This window comes from Typopeltis vanoorti, chromosome 15, assembly GCF_054136105.1.
Source record: "Typopeltis vanoorti isolate ZY-2024b chromosome 15, IOZ_Tvanoo_1.0, whole genome shotgun sequence".
Classification (NCBI taxonomy): domain Eukaryota; kingdom Metazoa; phylum Arthropoda; class Arachnida; order Uropygi; family Thelyphonidae; genus Typopeltis; species Typopeltis vanoorti.
In genome coordinates, this window is record NC_143563.1 from 68,260,627 (window position 1) to 68,281,572 (window position 20,946).

At 34.6% G+C, this 20,946-nt stretch overlaps 1 protein-coding gene across 1 annotated transcript in view; it reads left to right on the forward strand.

Annotated features, from left to right (window-relative positions):
- Positions 1-16,744, forward strand: part of LOC150098846 (acetylcholinesterase-1-like) — a 35,393-nt gene extending 18,649 nt beyond the window's left edge. The window contains exons 2-3 of the mRNA XM_090404920.1: positions 14,560-16,052; positions 16,161-16,744. Coding sequence (XP_090261046.1) covers positions 14,560-16,052; positions 16,161-16,320 — 1,653 coding nt within the window. The 3' untranslated portion in view covers positions 16,321-16,744. The remainder of the gene's footprint in view (positions 1-14,559; positions 16,053-16,160) is intronic.
- Positions 16,745-20,946: the final 4,202 nt, after the last annotated feature.

Below are 20,946 nucleotides of genomic sequence, written 5' to 3' on the forward strand. Positions count from 1 at the left end.
TGGGTTCGCATGTTTGAGAATCGCTGCATGAGGGTCCCTGAGACTCCAACTGATGATAAAACTGAAAAGGCCTGAGCAGTTACTTTCAATAACAGAATACCTAAGTGGAAAACTAGTTATAATCTGGTTTCTAGAGTTTGTCGGTTTTTTAAAAACAGTTTTTTTTTTTTTTTTAGATAAATTTGTTTGTGAAATTCGAAAACCGGTTTTTAAATTTAAAAAACCGGCGAATATCAACGTACACCATTTTGGAGAAGATTTTAATTTGGGCTTACTTCCAATAGCGTTGCTGCGATGCTAAGAAAACACTAGAATTAGTTTCTGAGAGGCTGCTAATTTTTAATTTGGATCTCGCAACCGACATAGTGGAAGCGACAAATGGTGTTGCTGTTATGAAAAAATTTCGCCAATTATCACCTATAATTAAACTATGCTATTCACACGGCATACGCTTAGCAGCTACTGATGTGTATATTAAAATAAAGAAATGACTCGAACCGATGTATAAGTGAGGAATCGGAAGATGAAGGATGCTTTTACGGGAAATTTTCCCGTAAAAGATAGCATTCTTCAGAATTATGTAAAACAAGAAAAAGGAATTAAATCTGATTCTTGACTGTGGAATGAAGCTCAATATCCTAAAATCACGGACTTTCTTAAAGTGTTGGGACCAGTACGTCTAGCAGCTGAGACCTTAGGGTGACGAGATGCCAATTTATTAAACAAGTGAAGGCATATTTGAATTTCTGTTAAATGTACTAAAAAATTTAAAGACTGAAATTAGTTCCCAATTATGAAATGCTTTAGAAGTACGAATTCAAGAAAGAAGAGAAGTTGGATTGGTAACCCTTTTGTTATATTTGCAAAATCCACAAAACATTTCAAAGAAATTTAGTGTATTTTCATTAGCTTGAAAACTCGATATTAAGTTCTCTTATCTGGAAAAATATCGTCTAGAATGTATCCAAATTCTTGCATGGAAACAGATTCCGATGAATATATCGGAGACGGAGAAACTATTAATCAGAGCAATGATGAATAGTTTCTAAAAGAAGCCATGGGAAAATCAATTCACAAGTTTCTTGAGAAACCTGAAGAAATAATATCAAACCCGAAGATACTGAAACCATAAAACCAAGTTCAGTACCAGTGGAGAGTAATTTCTGTTTCAGGCAATTTTGTATCTAGAATAAGAACCGTATATTTTATACGGAGGTTAGTTTTTTTATTGTTTGGTTTTGTATGGAGGATATTTTATTGTTTTTTTTTAGTTCCATAAATATTAAACTGAAAAATTTTAAAATAAGTATAATTTTTTTTACTGTTTTTATTATATATATTTTTTTTTTTGTAAATATTCGAAAACCGGTTTTACCCGATTTTTTTGGAAATACTGGAATTCGAAAACCGGTTTTTTCAAAAGTCGGTGTTTATATAAACCCTACTGGTTTCCCTATACAATTATTTCCAGCAAATTTCACTGGCTGTAGTTTGCGAGTTGCATTCTGAACAACCACTTCAATGAGATTTTGGCATTATTTAGCTGAAGCCAAAAATTCGGAACGAATGCCGAGAAATACGTCCATAAATCGTTGCATTTTTTTTTTTTTTTAATGACAACATCCTCCTTCGAATGCGAGCCCAACTGTAAAGTTTCTCTGCAGTGTGAAGGATCAGTTTGAGCCAGTCAAAAGGCTTTAGTTTACCACCAGGTTGCCAGCGATCAAGTAGTGAATGAAGAGATGTCTACATACAAGCTTATGCGCCAGTGAACTAAGCTGAATTCAAAACCAAGGAGTGCAGACGTTGCAACTTAAATGCACTCCATTTTAGCTGTCCCTGTTGGAGATTATTTGCCTGTATGCGGATATGATTGTGAATTTATTTGGAGTGAAAGGACAGGGAGCATTGGAAAAGGATGAAAATCATGGGGTTTAATGTGATCACAAATCTGAATGGTACATTGTAGTACTGTATGAGCTTCTTTGATGCCGTACCGAAAAATAATTTTTCATAGCTTTCGCCCACGTTTACCCCTAGCAACTAGAATGTGTGGTGGCCATGTTTACCATTGAGGGAGTGGGAGTAAGAAATGTTATACTATCCCGTTATTACGTCAATAGCCATAAAGAGTCATTATAAGTTCATCTGGAGAAAAAATAGACACCGGTTGCCCTTTTGCCCTATGGCGAAATGGACTTCTTGGAGTACATCATAGAAGTATCTATTTTAGCAATTAGGGGACTTTTCTAACCATCGAACATTATCTATGTTTCTAAAAAGGTTATCGAAGTCACTGCTCTTTGTGGCAATTCTTGATTTTTGCTTCCGGGGAATCATTCAATATTTCCCAAGCTGTTTTGAACACTAAATGAAATTTTGGTTTTTATCGAATCCGGTGTCAAATTTCGATAAAAAGGTGAATGAACCCACGGATGAAAGTAGAGCAAAACGTAGGATGTTACTTCTAGCATACGTAATTGCGTTTTATACATTTTTTTCTTTACTTTCTAATCAGTGCAAAGCAATTTTAATTTTGTATTTTAAAAACAGTTGTCATCTTTCAATGAAGCCTATACGATAGGAATCTGCTCCTATTCTCATTTTGATCATTCTAGGGCTTCGAAAAACGAAATAAAATCGATAAATCTTTTATCCGCTTTCCAATTTCCAAGATTATTTCCTCTCCACCAGTGGTTTTCGAGTTTTAGGGATTAACTGGCTTTATGAAAAAACGATTAGAAAAACCGAATCATTTATGCTGCTTTTAACATCTTATATCTCTTAAAAAAATGGACAGATTATGATGAAATGTGGTATTATTACAATTTGTAAAGTTAGTCTGATTTTACGATAGAAATCTAAATCGAAATTAATTGAAAATGATAAAAAAAAAAACATTTTTGTTGGCATTTGCAACTAAAAAGTTGTAGTCGCCAACAAAAACTAGACTTTTGGAATTAGGTATTTTTTTGTTTAAAAAATTAATTAAATATGCAAGTGAACTTTCGTGTTTCAAAAAAGGCACTGTACAGGGAAACTACCCGTCAGTTGGCAACCCCACCTCCTCGTTGGTTTGGATAAATTCCACGAAAGAAAGAAAGACTTGCGAAAACATGTTCAAACCAAACTAGAAAGATGTACTCGCTAATAAAAACACTGAAATGGATGTCGTTATACCATAAATTATTTTCTTTACCAGGTGTGACACCACTTGTTTACTGAAAATTCAAAACGTTGCAACCCCCCCCCCCTTCGAAACTTATTTAGCAATGACACTGCTACTCACCCTTGTCTTGATACACCACCTTTTTGTCTCATCAGCTCCAAAACATGCTGGAAATAGATTCGCCGGTAGAGACGACGACGATCCAAGCAAAAATGGTCTAAAGCTACTCAAAGAGAGAGCCAAAAGGCTTCTCTTTATTATTTCTTATTAAATATTAATTATATAATTAAATTATAACTATAAAAGTGGCAATGTAAAATTATTCAAATTAAGTGGATATTGAATCCAACATTATTTCATAGTCGAATATGGAAACAAGAGTTTCATGCCGACACGGGGGGGGGGGTTGGGCGCCGTAGCCCTCCCTAGTAGAGACTATACAAGTTTCGGTAGATATACAAGCGTACGCCAACCTTTCATGACGGGCAACTCGTAGTAAAGGTGGAGCAAGTTCCGATCACTGTCCTTAGTATTTTCCCATAATGTAAAACACATTCCCCAGGAACTAGGAGATGTATGATGTTATACATTGCGGGGGGGGGAGGTCACTACCCAGAACGGTTTCGACCTCTTTTGAGGTCTTGTCAGTGGGAGCTAGACCAAGAATACTCAGGATGAAGCGATACAGAACTTTTACTTTTACGATACGAGAAGGCGCCAAAAATTACTGAAAAAGTAATTCTTTTAGGCTTCATTTAGGCAATGTAAAATGAATAATGTTGGGTAAAAATGATGTTGGATTCAATATCCACTTAATTTGAATAATGGTCTAAAGCATTCAGATATTAAGGAAGTGTCTCAAATGAAAGTATCCTAATTAACTTTCTATAATTAATGTCCCAACTGCATATTCAAATAATTATATTCAGTTTATCAGCCTTGACGTCAATTTTTATTATTGAAGGCCACGTTTTTGGCCTCATTCCTAGATTCCCTACTTACACTTCCTTGAAAGCTGATTTGTAAATTTGTAGCCCTCCCCATCTTACGCAACTTCACGTTTGTGACGTAATTAAAACTGACACGTGCTAGTTCATTAAAAATCTCTGGAATACTTCCTATTCTCCTTGCGTCAGTTGGTTGTGATGTCGAATATTCGGAATCAAAATGCAAAAAAATTATTATACATTTGATCCTGAAGAATGTGCAACAAATAACCTTCTGTATAATCACTGCTACGATTCTAAAATTTCTTGAAACCAATGTTCATAATATATATTTTCTCTTCTGAAGTTTCTCCACGAAAATTGTGTATATTGTAATTCAAAGTTCGATAGCATTATAATTATGATAAAAGAACCAAGTATGAGTATTTGAGGTAAAAGTCAAGCATGCATGACTGCTTGTTTAAAAAAAAGTACCCAACAGAAGCATGTGTAGCTTATAATGCTTCTCTTTTTTCTTAAAAAATGTTTAATTAAAAAAGAAAAACAACCATTTCTAACCCAACCCTGTCTTAAGTTAATAAATTTTAAATGTTGTCTTGTATACTAGACATTGGATGTCGGATTTCTCTTGCTTCATAAAATTCATCCAATGGCTTCCATTGATGTTCGCCGTACTTATTATGTATGGAAATTTTTCGATATTTAATTTACCATCTTCACCAATTAGGTTTTTTTTTGTTGATTTACCACTTTTAAATATTTCTCTTTTAATGTAATCCTGTCAATTATGTAAAATTCTGAGCCACCGCATTAATTGTATTTTCTCTTACTCTATCATTTTTCTATAACCTTCGTTGTCACAGTAACAAGAAAGAAAAAAAACCCATTGCATATATATCTTGTCAAAGCAATTAACTCGTGTTAGTAAATAGCCTTGAAGTCCCCCCAGCATGTAGTATAAAGAATTAAGCTTAATATTTTCAACTTGAATGCCATGTTAATGTAAAACTTTCCTTAATTATGTGGACTATATAAATGACAGTGGGAACCACTCGACTTTGCTTCGGCCCTAATTTAACAAAATATCTTCCTGTACTTCTAACTTACGTAGAATGTTTATTTTTGAACAGCTTTACGCCTTTTCTCTTGGCATTCAGCCTTTTATTCAACAAATCAAACACATTCCTTATACTCTCATGATACCTTACCTATCTGACAAATACTAGGCCTTGGAAATCCCCTATTTAATAAACACAACTCGTTCAATTTTTCTTTTTAACCACGCATACTTGCATAATTATTTCCTGGAACATCTCACAGGGAGAACCTCCGGTTACAAAATTAACGGAGAAGGATCTGAAGTATCCTCCCCTATCAAGGAATTGTACAATATAATCAGAAACTAAGAAGTACTTAAGTATTTTTGTGAAAAGCACCTAAGATACTTGAAGCGTTCTGATTACCAAACACATCGCTTCCGGAACTACATGTGTCAAGAAATCGGGGGGGGGGGGTAGATATTTTTGTTGATAGGCGATGTTATCAAATGTCATACTCCGACCACGTCCTATAAGTAGCTAGCTTAACGACCACAAACACGTGCAACGCCCTGTTGATAAGGAGGAAGAGAGGGAAGACAAGTTGCTCCATGATGTCCTCATTGCGTCAGTTTAATCTTGAGGACATGTTTTTTTTTTTTTTTTTTTTTTTGCGTCTATTTAACGTCACAAATTCTTTCGGTTGTGGGATTTTTCCAGTTGATGACGTCCGAGGTTTAACATTTGACCGTGTATGATCTAATTTCTAGTCGCAATATCTTCGGAGGGGAACTTACAAAAAACAAAACTTGAATTATTACTTGTGGGTCTCATTAACGTAATCAGTCAACTTCCAGCTTGAAAACAAACTCGTAAATTTGTGCTGTTGGATTTACGTAATAAGGGAGTGGAAATCGATTTACTTTTGTTTATTCAGAAAGGTGGCAATGCTAAACGCCTTTTAGGTATCGGGACTGGTTCTTTTCCCTTGTTTTGTGACAAGAGTTCAATACTTAATGAGAATCATTTTGCACTTTCTAAATTTGTTACATTGTGCAGTCTTTAAATGCTGGTAGTTAAAATGTATATTTGTTTATTTCCTTGGATTCTTACGATAACCAATGGCAATAAAAGAACTTTTAGGAAATTCTTTCTTTTGGCCCAAAATTTTTTTTATTTTCTAATTTTAAGGAATAACTCAATCTGAAGTAGCAAAAACCCTTAAGATGCACCCTATGATAACAGAAAATCCATGGTTATTCTAAATACAATACACGAACATAACCTTAAATTCATATTTTCAGTCTCCATTCATCATTGTTTTAATCTTACATTTCTTTTATGTTAATGAGGTCCAGTTCCATCGACTCAACTTTCTGATAATGCATTTTTTTTGAATGAAAACATTTCTGCCCAAGTTTCAAGTATTTAAATTTCTATTTGTGAGAACGCTACTCCAGAGAATAAACGAAATGTAGCATATTGAGCATACATATAGATACATCGCAAAATCCCCCCCCCCCCCTCGATGTAGTACTATCTTCAAAACTAAGATATTCACTGCACTATCCGAGAAAATCCAGTGAATGCTAGTTGGGAGATGGACAGAAACTGAGATTCGAGTTGCGCAGCCGTCCCAGATGTTTGGGATTGTCTTTAGGTTGGAGATGAATTCCATTATCCTGCTTATTACAGCCCTGAAGTGGCCTTGAAAAAACTCTGTTAGAACAGGGCTTTCAGATTAATCTTTGGACCACCCACAGTAGTGTTATAGGGATTCACATAAAATCTTTTTGTCCCATCACACCTAGCATTTTTTTTTTTTTAATCCTTGCTCCATTACCATCATGTGGAACTGGGTTCATCTTGTGCCTCACTCCCTGGGCATTATGGTCTCCCTTCAAAAGTTGATCAATTAGTATAATTTGTTATTTTTGCCTCAAACCCTTCGACAATATGTCGGAATGATTTTCATAATTACAGATTATTTTAATCCGTTTTTGAACTCTATCGTTTATTACTTTTCTAATGCGAGGGCAAAATTTCATTAATTTTAGTTTCTGAAATCTTTTCGTCCACTAGTTTAATCAGGCGAGTTTATTTAAACTAATGTGTTTGTTTCATATATATCGGCTTATCACATTCTGAAGCATTTTCAAGGATGATGATAAAGGCTTCTTCTCCCTACTACGTATTAGGTCTACTGGCCTGATACGACTTGACTTGAGCTCTTCTAAGTCGTACCCTTCCTATGCCTCCCGGTATATCCCATGGCTGTATCTCGTGTGCTCACGAGGCCGGTTTGCCTGCTTGCGGGAAGAAAAACCCCAGATAAACTGTGGAGAAAAACCCTGCTGTCGATGCCCAAGACTGGTTAACTAATCTATGACTGAAAAAGATCCTTAAGCTCCTCACGTCGGCGACGGGAACCAAACCCAGGACACCCCTTTCCCAAGGGCGCAGACGTTATGATAATAAAGGCAAACAAAATAAAATTGAATAAGAATATGAAATTTCAAAAAACTTCAAATATATTGACTACGCCCTCTGGATGTCATCATGAGGTTCTCTGTTGGTTTAAGCAGAAGTCTCTTAGCTATGACATTTTTTTACATCCAAATCTATTTTAAATTAGGCGCTTCTGTAGAGCATAAAGTGAATTCCCAAAATCTTTCACTTTTGAAGCAGTCTTTTGTAGGATATCAAGTGTGCAGGATATCGAGCACATGTCAGTTCAATCCAAATTGATTCATATACATGATGAATCATTTAGCTACGGATCTACCAGACTACCCATCAGCCACTTTACACTGGTGATGTATCTTCTATTCATGGCGCTTATAATTCACACCCGAGAGAGAGAGAGAGAGAGAGATTGGCTAAAAGGAAGAGTTGAAATACCAACTACAATTACTAATTATAAAAATGCTTATAAACCAATATTTAAAAGAAAAGTTTGTAACTGATATGAATAGTGAATTTTTCAGAATAATCCTTTGTCCACGCTTGATAATATGCAGACCAGTAGGAAGCATTAGCAGTGCAAACTATCTTATGCAGTCTGATAGATTTACGGCTTAACAAGGAACACAAATTGATATAATTATGAACTGTTAGACCACATTTTCGACAGCTGTTGGTTGGGAAATAACTGTTACTGGAAGATTTGAGAATCAGTTGATGCTTACGGAATATAAATTATGCTCTTGCTCAAATCGGGAGACCGCTATTTTCCATCAAAATCAACAATAAAAAGGTCACCTTTGACTACACCCAGAGGCGAGGTGACCTTTGAACAATTGCTTGAAATTATTTTCTCCGCCAAATTTGCTATTTGTCCTCGTGTTTGTTATCCTTGAAGTCTGTTACTGCAGACGAAAATTAGATTAAAATGTCTTAATGACTTATCACGACACATGAGGAAAAAGAAGTGTCGCGCTGATATGTAATGAGAACAATTACTTTCTTGAGAAGAAAAAGTAGCGCGTCTTCCTGGGAGGCAATTTCATCTTAACATAACATTCCATCATTGTCCACGAACACCAACATGTTGTAAAACTTTTTTTTATCTATTCGTCAAGAAAACAATTCATTTTAAATTGTAAGTATTCCAATAGCGGTCATACTATATTACTTCCATTGACTTGGACATATAATTTCTTCACACGTAACCTTTCAAGCCTCTCGTATATTGTTATTACTCAAAGAAATTTAAAAGAAATTCTCTCGTTGCATAAATGCAATTCATTATATGTCGGTTCCTTCCTGTTCAAGAACCGTTTCCAGTTGTGTTTAACGACACTTCAACCGTATTACATACCTTGACAGTTGCATCAGATAATAAAGGGCATATCAATGGCAAAAATTCGAAATTAATTAGTACCAATTGATAATAATTATAGCCTGCTTGCTTATTTTCTAAAAGACCACCCCTAGTATTAAACGATGGCTTTTTATTTAAATGAAGACATGAATAATATGCATTTTAACATACCTTGGGAGGATCCTCGTGTTAGCTTTAACATTTTTGATGAAACGACATAATCAGGAAATTAAAAACAAATACATACGGGGGTGCCATACTAGTCTCCTACGAAGAACAAACCAATGAAAAATAAAAAGATAAACCGGTGTGTGAGCCGCTTGGGCATACGATTTGTCTTCGGAGCACCAGGGAATAAAAGTAAAGACTAACATATGTCGATTTTTTTTTTTTTTTTATGGTTGCATCGAATTTTCTGGGTTATTGCTTATTGGCAGAAATCTCGGATTAATCTGCATGTGGTGGAGCTTCTAAATTTCTAAAATCACGTAGGGGCGGTGGACATTTACGCGATTCCTGTCGCACTTTATGGCCATGGTTTCTGAATTCTTGACATTGTCTCGTTATTTTGTATGCCAGTTATGATGGCGTTTTCAATCTGTGGAACGTGATTCTGTTCAAATGTTGAAATCGCGCGTGGATCGCGATTTCAGTTTTTCCGGTATTTGATTTTTTTATTTAATACTAGGGGTACTCCTTTAGAAAATAAGCAAATAGGCTCTAAGTATTGATGTCTACTTAGAGGAGTTTCATGAAACATTCAGAAAAATAATATCTAAAAGTAATTGTTTTTGTAATCCAACAACCCTTTTACCACTGGCACTTACTGTTCATAAACCTTCCTCCCCTCACTCACATAACACACTTCAGTAATTATCATATACTCTTACTGCTAGTTCCAGTCTTTATCATTTGAAGGCATGAATTAAATGGAATTTACGAAAGAATTATATGCAAAATTCATCTTAAAATACTTTGCTCAAAAACTACACGTTCAGTTTCTCGAGAATTGTTTAAATTACAAAATTCGCAATAAACAGTAAGCGGAAATATTGATTATAATGCATCAAGCACTTATAAAGTACGCCATAAAAGAAAGATTCCAAAAAAAAAAAAAAAAACTAACACACCCGTACGTTCTTCAGACAAAATAGGACAATTTTCAAGAAAAAATATCCAATCCCAAATTAACGATTGCGCAAAACTGAAACTCGCTATACAAAAAAAAAAAAAAAAAAAAAAAAAAAAAAAAAAAACAATGGAACGCCTTGACTACTTCTATAAAAGTAAAAACGTAGCTTCCAACTCTTCTGAATACACTACAACACAATCTACGTCAAACAACCCGATGATAAATTTTTCAAACCATAACCCCACACTTGATGAAATGACCATTTTAAACGAAAGGCCTAAATTTTGCAGTATCCCTAAAAATATGTACCAAGCGAAGATATCATTGAAACCCAGGCAAAACTAAAAACAGACCCAAATAAAAAAAGTACTATTTCACAAAATAAATATCAATTGCAAAATAAAAATACAGTAACATTTTTCCTAACCTTCTGAAAACTCTGATATCGCTAAAAAAGAACCCGAACATTAAATCAATAAAGCAGACAAAGGCGACATGGTGGCCATTATAAATAAAATTGATTAGCACAATAAAATAGTGAAAATTTTGAATGATTAAAACAAGTACCGAAAAATTCCAAACCACCCTACTCCTAACCTCATAAAAACTGATGGATAATCTATTACACGAATTAAAAAAAAAAAAAAAACAGTACCCCTGATCATTCGCACCCCATATATATTTGGACAAGTCAAAATTCATAAAGTAGGCTACTCAATATGCCCAATAATTTCATATAAAAATATCACCTTTATCCAGATTCGTAGTAAAATTACTCAAATCATTATTTATAATTAAAAATACCGATAGTCTATTCCAAAAAATATCAAACCATCTCATAAAGACGCCCTAACTTCGCATGATGCTCCTGCCCTATATACCAATGTGGATATACTCGGAGCATCAGGCGTCGTTCACACATGACTCCTAGAAGACCACACTTCGGAATCCTACAAAATTAATTCCCAACGGCATCTTAACCCTCATAAAAATTTCAGCAATTTTTTTTAAATTCAACTGATCGAACTATTTTTCGTAATATCTAGATTAATTTTATTACCCCCCCCCTCCGTTATTATATTTTGCGGACGATTTTTAAGTATTGGGCAATATCAACAAGCTTCACTTAAGCATTTTAGAAACAGACTAAAGTTCACTATAGAATTAGAACACGAAAAATCCATAAATTTAACGCTAATTAGAACTAACAACCAAATAGTCACAAAAATATTCCAGAAACCTATACATATCAGTAATTACCTCCGCTTTAACTCTTATCATTCCATTTAAAAAAAAAAAAAAAAATCAGTAATTCTTTCACAATTTATAAACGTGTATAAATGTTCGACCACAAATAGTTATCTTAATATGGAGAATCAAAAAATTAACATTTTTAAAAAACAGAAATTGCCTTATGCAATTAATAAATTACGCTAACCAAACGGCTGAAATTCGTTTAAACCAGTTCTACAATCAAAGAAAACTTTCCAACACATAAAATCATAAAACTTACATACTTACAAAGCCATTTAAGTACATATCTAAACATATTGATTACAAGTCAGTTTCACTACCAATCACAAATTGTTCACCGTCTTAGAACCCACCAAACTTCACTCACACAAGAAAATATTGGAATACCACAATATCGTGTACAAATTTCCTTGTCAACATGAGAACGATCGGATCGAGACTGCAAGAATACTTTCGCAATTATAACATACCTAATATCTAAGTAACAAGACGAATAAAAAACCAAAACAAGAATAGAAAATCAAATAACGGAAAAACTGAAATGGCGTTCGAACAGAAGCGCCCTCCACTGATTGGGGAAAAAAAAAAAAAGCTATTAGAATTGACATACCAAATAACCAAACAATGGTAAGATCAGCGTGACAGGAATCACATAAATGTCCACAGCCCCTACATGATTTCAGAAATTTGGAAGCTCCACTACATGCAAATTAATCCGAGATGTCCGCCAATAAGGAATAACCAGAAAATTCGATGCAAACATAAAAACGTTGACATGTATTAGTCTTTACTTTTTATTCCCTTGAACTCTGAAGATGAATCATAGTCCCCGCGATTCACCCACCGTAAAGGCTTATTTTTCAGTAGTCCTTTAAACTCTTTTTATAATTCATTATTGTTTTAGGGTTCCGTTTATATTTTCTGATGTTTATCAAAAGTTTTAAAGCGAACATGAAGATTCTCCAAAGGTATGTCAAAAATTACTCTTTTCATATCCATTGTTTCAATATATGTTTAAAATACATATTCATCTTAACCGCTTTAAAAGCCAATTGTTTAATACTAGGGGTGCTCTTTAAAAAAATAAGCAAATGGTCTAAGTATCGATGTCTATTTCGAGGAGTAGCATGAAAAATTCAGAAAATTAATTTAAATGTTTATATCGCCGAAATGAAGCTTATTAGCTCTTTATATTTATAGTATCCGTAATATCACAATGTACTGCATACAGTGATAAAATATGATACGTGTTTAGTTACTTTTACAAATAAAAGCTCTTCAGAAAAGAATAAACAGCTATTGAATATTTCATATATTAACCCTTCATAATGAAACGTACTTTATCTGCAGAAAATAAACTGTTTTTCTGGAATTCTTCTACATGTTAACCTTTAATTCCTAGTGTAAACACTGTTGCTAGGTGCTGTAGGTAACAGCGTATTTGAGAGAAGTGACATCTGGCGGGTGTCATAATTTCTCATTAATTGTTTAATATGAATTTGTCTACACAAAGTTGATAAGCACAAATGCAGCTCCTGGTGTTGACTCTTGGCAACTGCCAAAATGCGTGTCTTTCTTTGGTAAGACGATCATTAATTTTTCAGTAAACAATAAACCCATTTAGAAAAAAAAAGCAAGTGTACTTATTTTCTAAAATTGCGCCCATAATATTAACCATTGGCTTTTTACAGCGGTTAAATTAAGATATGAATGGTATGTTCAAACATCTATTGAAAAAAAAAATATGAAAAGTAAATTTTTCACATGGCTTTTTTTTTTTTGATGAAATGTCGGTAAAAATTTAAATGAAACTCTTAAAACAATGAGCTATGAAAGGAGTTTAAAGCTATCAATTAGATAAAAATGCATGGAGCTATTTTTCAGATAGGGAAGAGTAAAGGAAAATAAACTGGAATACATACAGTACTCACATGGTTGACTCAAATGAAGGACGAACGGCTGACATTTAAAGATAAAAAATACACCTTTACAGTGTGAGCAGTATCAACATGAGTCATTTTCAGTTGTTCATCTTTCATTTGAGCCCACCATGTCACCACAATGTATTCCTCTTTTAATTTCTATATTTATTTTATTTCTACTCTATTCCATTCTGAATAAGTTCCATGCATTTTTAATCAAACTGATAGCTCAAAATTTAAAACGAGGATCCACCAAAGGTATGTCAAAATATCTTTTTAATTCTATCCAAAGTTTGGTTCATTAATGTAGTATCCTTCTGAAATTTGTAAATGTGGACATTATGTACCTCAATTCAGCTACGGTCCTGCTGACGAACTGAAGGTGGAGAAAATAGATATCCATGGTGAACAATGCTTACAAACTGACAACATCGCAAATAAACTATGGGAACAGTAGCCTAGATTACGAATAAGACCCACAATTGGTGAGGTTTTCAAAGCTGTAAGTACTCCTTTCCTCAAAGGCCATCGTCCAAATCAGAAGCTTGGATAAAACTGTGCTCGGACGAGTTATCTGCAGTATGCAGATAGGCCTTGTAGGTTTATTTGCCCTTGACTTGTAGGCCTGCTTCCATCTAATAGGCAGATTACTACATTCTGCCATTTGAAGTTGGAAAGAGCTGGTCTTCCAGGATGACTGTCCTGTGATCCGGTACTCGAAGTAATTACCACAAAGACGCCATCTATCTTGAATAATCAGTGAATTCATATGATCTCAACCCACTCAAATACTTGGGATGTTCTAAAATTTGATCTGATACGTACAGAATAGACAAATATTCGTGACCCCTCCAAGGAGTTCGAAGACTTGTCGCAGGAGGACACCTACTGTACAATTGTCTCTACCGCTACACCGAACCTCTACTGCCCACCACCACAACTATTTTTTATCTGTAAATTGCGTGAGTTCTATCCCTACTTTCGTGGATATAGACATCTATGTTGGTGTTATATGCCTACATGAATGTCTATATACACTTACTTGGAATGAATTGACAGAGGAAATGATATCCCAATACGATCTTAGACACTGGATAATAAGATTATATCCAAGTGGCAATATAAAATAATCAAAATTATAATTATTTTCAACATACAAATGTAACTTCCTTATTTTTTTTACTAATATTTAGTTTTTAACGGCTTCATCTTTTCCCTTAATCTACAGATAATTTAATTCTTCAAAACACTAATTGTTTTGTTTTTACTTCTTAGATGACAAGCCTGTTTCCACTTCTGTTCCATGTGGTCCTACTTAGTTTAGTGTTCCGTGGAGAAAGCATATCTTGTACAGTTCAAACATCTACCGGAACTGTGAAAGGAAAAGAACTAAAAGTACTTGGAAAAACCGTCTATGCTTTTCTCGGAATTCCTTATGCAAAACCTCCAACTGGAACACGCCGGTTCCAAAAACCAGAACCAATAACACCGTGGGAAAACGTGTACAATGCAGACACTTCACCGGCACCTTGCTTCCAAACTAGTGATAAAGATTTACCATGGAGGGATTCAAGACCTGCAAGTGAAGACTGTTTATATCTTAATATTTGGGTGGCACAGTCGGATAACAAATGCAGCACTAAAAAGGCAGTCATGATTTGGATTCATGGTGGAGGAAATTATGGTGGTTCTTCTGGGATGGATTTATATGACGGAAGTGTATTAGCAGCTCATGGTAATGTCGTTGTTGCTTCGATGAACTACAGACTTGGATCATTCGGATTTTTAAGTAGTCCTACAGACGATGTTCCTGGAAATATGGCTATGTATGATCAACTTCTGGCCATGAAGTGGATCATAGATAATGCAGAAATGTTCTCTGGAGATCCTTCCTTAGTCACTTTGTTTGGCGAAAGCATAGGCGCTTTTTCAACAGGTTTCCATCTTCTTTCACCACTAACTACAGGCATGTTTGGAAGAATAATTTTGCAGAGTGGAAATCCAAATGTTCAAGTCGCAGCTGCCGATAAAATGACGAGTATTTACAAAAGCGATGTCTTTGCCAAACTGTTCGGGTGTAGCACTGATGAAAATAATCTCTTCAATAGTTCAAAACAAGTAATAGACTGTTTACGAAACATAGAGCCTACAGTTTTAGCAAATGCCGAATCAAAGATCCTTGAAAGTAACTTATTGTTTTTTTCTACACAATACGGGGATGAATTTCTACCCGAAAATCCCTTACAACTGATCAATACCGGAAAGATCCGACCAGTTGAAATCCTTGCGGGAAATACCAAAGACGAAGGAACGGTGTTTGGCTATTATTTAATGCCACAATTGTTTACCAAGGACAGCTCACCAGTTGTGACTAAAGAACAAGGAATGGAAATCGTGCGTAACATCTTCAAGGTGCTTCCAGGATTTCCTATTGAGGAAATAATAGAATATTACTTCCAGAATATAGAAGAAACAAATTTTGTAGCAATTGCTAAAGCAGTTACCGATATTATTGCAGATACTATATTAGTTTGTCCCATGTTATACTTCATGGAAAATGCTGCTGATAATAATCCAAATGTATATAATTACTTGTTCACGCATCGACCCAGTGTTACTCCTTGGCCAGAGTGGATGGGTACGGCACATTTCGAAGAAGTTCAATTTGTGTTTGGACTGCCTGTTAGAATGCCTCATTTGTACACCAAGGAAGAGAAGTTGATCACTGAAAATATCATGAATCAGTGGACTTGTTTTGCTACCAAAGGGTAAGTTCGAACTTTTTTTTATCTTACTAAAGATAAAAGTGAAGTTGAATTCTTCTTGTATTCATTAGAAGATATATTACCACTCTAACTGTTTTTTTTTCTTTGCAGTTTTAGTAAACCATGTCTTGAAGACAATCGGTTGTGGCCAAACTATAGCCGAAACGACCACAGTTACGTGAAGTTCAATTCCAAACTTGATGTTCATGGTACTGGCAACCGTGAAGATCAATGTAATTTCTTAAGGAAATACTTAATTGTTAAAGAGTGAAGGTGCCATTTTAAAATGCAGTATACGATAACCATCAAGAAGGATCCAAGAATCGGGAAGATTTCTGTAAACGAATGCGGGTTTGTGAAAACTGTTAAGGCCTCGTATAGTTTCGTACATAAACCATTCACCGTTTTGAGAAATCTGAGGGAATGCATCTCATCTTCATTTTACATTCCACTCGTTTTGTCATAAATGCTTAAACTCCATCACCTGAACCAAAAAGACCTCGTGAAAAACTTGGACTAAGATTTATTTATAAGCACTTGACAGCTAATCTACATTATCACATTTTTTTTCCAACATAATTTATGTGAGTTAAATGTGAAGTTATTGTATGTGTAAAATGCTGATTTTATTTTTCTTCATACGTTTGTTACACGATGTAAAGTATCCACTTAATAAACAAGTTCTAAAGACCAAATGGTGTCATTTGTACGATTTTTTTTCCAGTTTTTAAATGTCAAATTGTACTTCCGAAAGATATTCGATCAACTACTAGAATATATTTATTTCGAAACGGTGATATTTTTGCATAACGCGAGGTGGAGTCACGTAAGCATAACTATGAAATCAGGGGAATTGAAAGTGTTTTTATTTTTAAAAATACTATATTTTAATGACTTGATCGATCACTTTAGTTCCATCACAATTAAATCCAATGCAATTTAAGATTGCACAGTTAAGTATAATAATGCAAATACTAGTACAGTCAAGTAAGTATAAAAATATAAGATCAATCCAACATCACCGTTCCAATCGGCATGTTTTTTTTTTTTTTTTTATTGATAACTATTTTTAAACATGACAACTGTGATCTAGAAACCAATTCTTTTTTGGTCTTACACGTTTTATTCCTTACCATGTTTATCTGAAACATAACTAATAAGATTTTAGGATAATTCCTCACACGAAGGCTGGAAACTGCTACCATATTTCAGTATCGTGTGTATGTATTGGATGAGCGTTAGACAAACTGGAAATCCTGCTTTAAAGACCACACCCGGAAATTTTCAAGACACTTCAGACTTCCAATAAGCAAGGGTTTCACACCAGCCGTTAAATTCCAATCCTGCCATAGCAGGATTGGAATCCAGGGCCTATTAGAAATCGAAATGACTTGTATAATCTAATCGATCCACAGCTAAACTTTGGCTCCATGGTCTGGAGGGCCATAATTCGACCCTCCAGATAGGTAATTATGCTAAATATACTTTTAACATGGGTTTTATGTATAGTTGTTCTGCTGAAGCGCTATTGTTTATGGAACTTTAAATGCAAAGAGTTGGTAATGAAGCCATGGTAACTAGGACACACCCACAGCGCGCTCTATGCGATGAGTTATTTGGGATTACCTAATCGTTACAGCAGTGAGTCACACTAAGCACTATCCTGTCGTGCTTAGTGTGACTCACACTAAGCACGACAGGATAAAAATCTATGCGTTTGGAGTGCAGTTCAGAAATGTGAATTACACAAATAGCAGTAAATCATGAGTTGCTAGCTAATGATTCTCAGCTCCGAATTAAATACCTGGAAGAATTGAAACTGTTGGATTAGAAATCAGACTGCGTACTTGGAATTCTTTTAATGATTCATGCTCAGAATTGAACGGAGCAAGCAGGTTTAATTCTGTTCACGCAATACTGGTTGGTAAACTTCGATGACGTGGAGAGAGGGTGAAATTGCAGTTACCATGGTTGCTATAAATAGCAACAGATCTGAAGTTTTTTCTGGCCTTTATCTGCAATTTTATTATGTTATTCAGTAGTTGTGACTAGACAGAGGTTCAATGAAGAAAACTAGATAGACGTGGGGGAAGTTAAGGGGGGGGGTGGTAATTCTAAAATCACTTACCTGAACTTTCTGGGTTTGATAATTCATAAGCATTTCAGAGATTGGAGTTCTTTTATTTCTCACTTTAAAGGATTAAGACGGCGTCCTAAAGCAAGGAGGCTATGATCGGAGATTTCATTCTAAGATGACATTGCTAATAATGAAAGTAAAATCCAATCTTTTAATTGGGTGATTCAAGGACAACGCCCTTCGTCTGATTCACTTTTCCAAAAAAAAGTCATCTCAAATATTTTTGTTTTCGATTCCTCATTCATGCGAGAAGTAAATGCAAAAAAATTGGAAATCCAGATTTCATTTAAAAATGGCTTTTAACATTCACACACATTTTTGTTTATGATTGATGACAACGCCCTCTCACAAAGACGTCAGTCATGCTAACTTCACTGGACCGTGGAGTTGTCTATAAAAAGTAACTACAGCGTGAGTCAGAGGAAAAACTAAACCTACGTATTATCTTCGTTGGAGAAAAATTTTAATTAGAAAAAAAAAACTAAAATTTTTCATGAATGTTAACAGCTTTCAGGGGACATTTATTCTCACAATGCAGCACACGCTACAGTACTGACAATCATAGAAACACATCCGTTTAGCTTATCCAGGCCACATCAATACAATGTTGTAGTTGGATAGACTAAACGGTAATACTTTAGTTCTTTACATGTTCTTCCGGTGACGAGAGAGAACTAAATAATTCTCAGTACAGTCAAAAGATGATTTTCTGGTGAACTAATCTAAATATCTTCAGTGCAAATAATTCCTTACCAATAAACACTAAGTAGAACCCCCACACACTCGCATGGTGGTGAGAGAGGTGTAGTCTTCAGCTAAATTAGTTCTTTCGGTTAAAATTATTCCTCTTACATTAAGTCTTTTCAACTATCATTGTGTAAGGACTCCTCACGAGAGGGTACTCCGCTGCACATATCTCTTCGGAGAGAAAACATTTAAAAGAAAACTATTTATTATTGAAATTATGAGCGGATAATTTTATTGCGAACAGTTGTAACTTTTATATCAAATTTTATTTGACGTTTCTTTCAAATAAACTTGATTCACATGCAAATCATGAAACACTTCAATTTTGAATCCATTGAAGGCTTATGTTCTTAGGACTACTCGGATCCAAGACGGAGAAAGTGGAAAAATCAATTATACTGTTTCTTCGAGAAAAACGTTTCCAATTGAGATCGACTGTCCACTTTGTTATATTTATATATTGGAGATAATAGACTACAATATATTCGAGAAATAGGTGTTATGGTTCAGCGTCATATAATCATGGTAAACAATACGATAATGATAGTAAACTTTCATTCATTCTTCTCCTGATCTTTGTCTTTCTTCGATAACACGAAATCTTCGTTACAATTTTAGGTTAATAAAGGAAGTACCAGAACCATTCTATACAAAGTATCCTCTTCAGGTTTTAGATCAACAATGGTAGCAGCTTATCTTCACCAATAACTTCAGGTAAATCGATGGACGCGTTTGGGCTCATCCATCTTTTAAGCCAATAGCAAAAGTGACTAAAGGCTGTATGTATACTCCAGATAATCTGCAGGATTTATTAGTATTGGTTGATGATAAAAGAATCTTCAAGACGAAAGAACGAATGCAACCTATCTCACAAATAACTGCGTGAATCGGATAAGACGACAATGTGGTCTTTGAAATCGCGTTGCATTTCAAGGGAAAGGTAATGTGAGATTTAGAGACGTTAAGTTAGAAGAGGAGTATATGTATATATATGTCTTCCTTTAATAAATAGTAATGCTGTCATTTGTCTAGTTTGAAGATCACAGCCAATGATAGACATCGCGGCTATCCATCTTCATCCGTTATTTATATATATATATGCACAACTAAATCGGTTTTATTGAGCGAAGACGGTTTTGTTCAGAACACTAGTCAGTGAAGTTTATGAAAGCTTTACAAAAAGCCTATACTCGGCCTCAAGTATTAATAAAACATTTTCGGAATTCTAGGGCTATTAATATCTTCTTGATCACTGAAATATTAGAGTACAAGATAACTTTTAGTTCAAATGATTTTTTGATTCCAGCTCACTTTGGAATATTTTTTAAATGGAGATAAACACATAAATATATCGAAAACTAAAACAAACGGATGTCTTATACCGAAGACAAAAAAAAAATCAGAAAATTAAACAGGAATTACAATAAAAAACAAAAGTTATCATTATTCATATAAATTAGTTGTAAACAGCAGTGGAACCCCAAATTCGAACCAATTGATCTTCAACCGTTATGGCTGAGAACCGGCTAGATTATGTATAAACATAACCAATTCCTGTAATACGAAGCTCCACCTAGACATAGACGAACTCAAGAAACATGGAACTAAGAAATTGGATAATAACCGATATCGCTATTTATATTTATTTAATGAGCAGTTGTTCGTCTTGGTCATGAGTTGGAAGTTTTTGAACTTTTTCATATTGCATCCACAGATAGAACCACACTTTCTCACTCAGTTTTAGAAAAATAAGAATGGGTAGTTTAAACAGCACTAATCACAAAGCGATCAACTTACAAAATTTGTTAAGTTACTGGTTAGGTCCTAATTTCTTCCAATTAAAAAAAGAAAAAAAAAAGATATTCAGGTAAGAATTAATCACGTAAGAATTAAAATTGCTTTCTTCCATAATTCAGTTCATGATTATTTGGAATGCTTTGAAACTTACGTCTTCAATTTTTCGTTAAAATTAGTAAAAAATAGATCTTTAAACTATCAAACAAATCTACCATA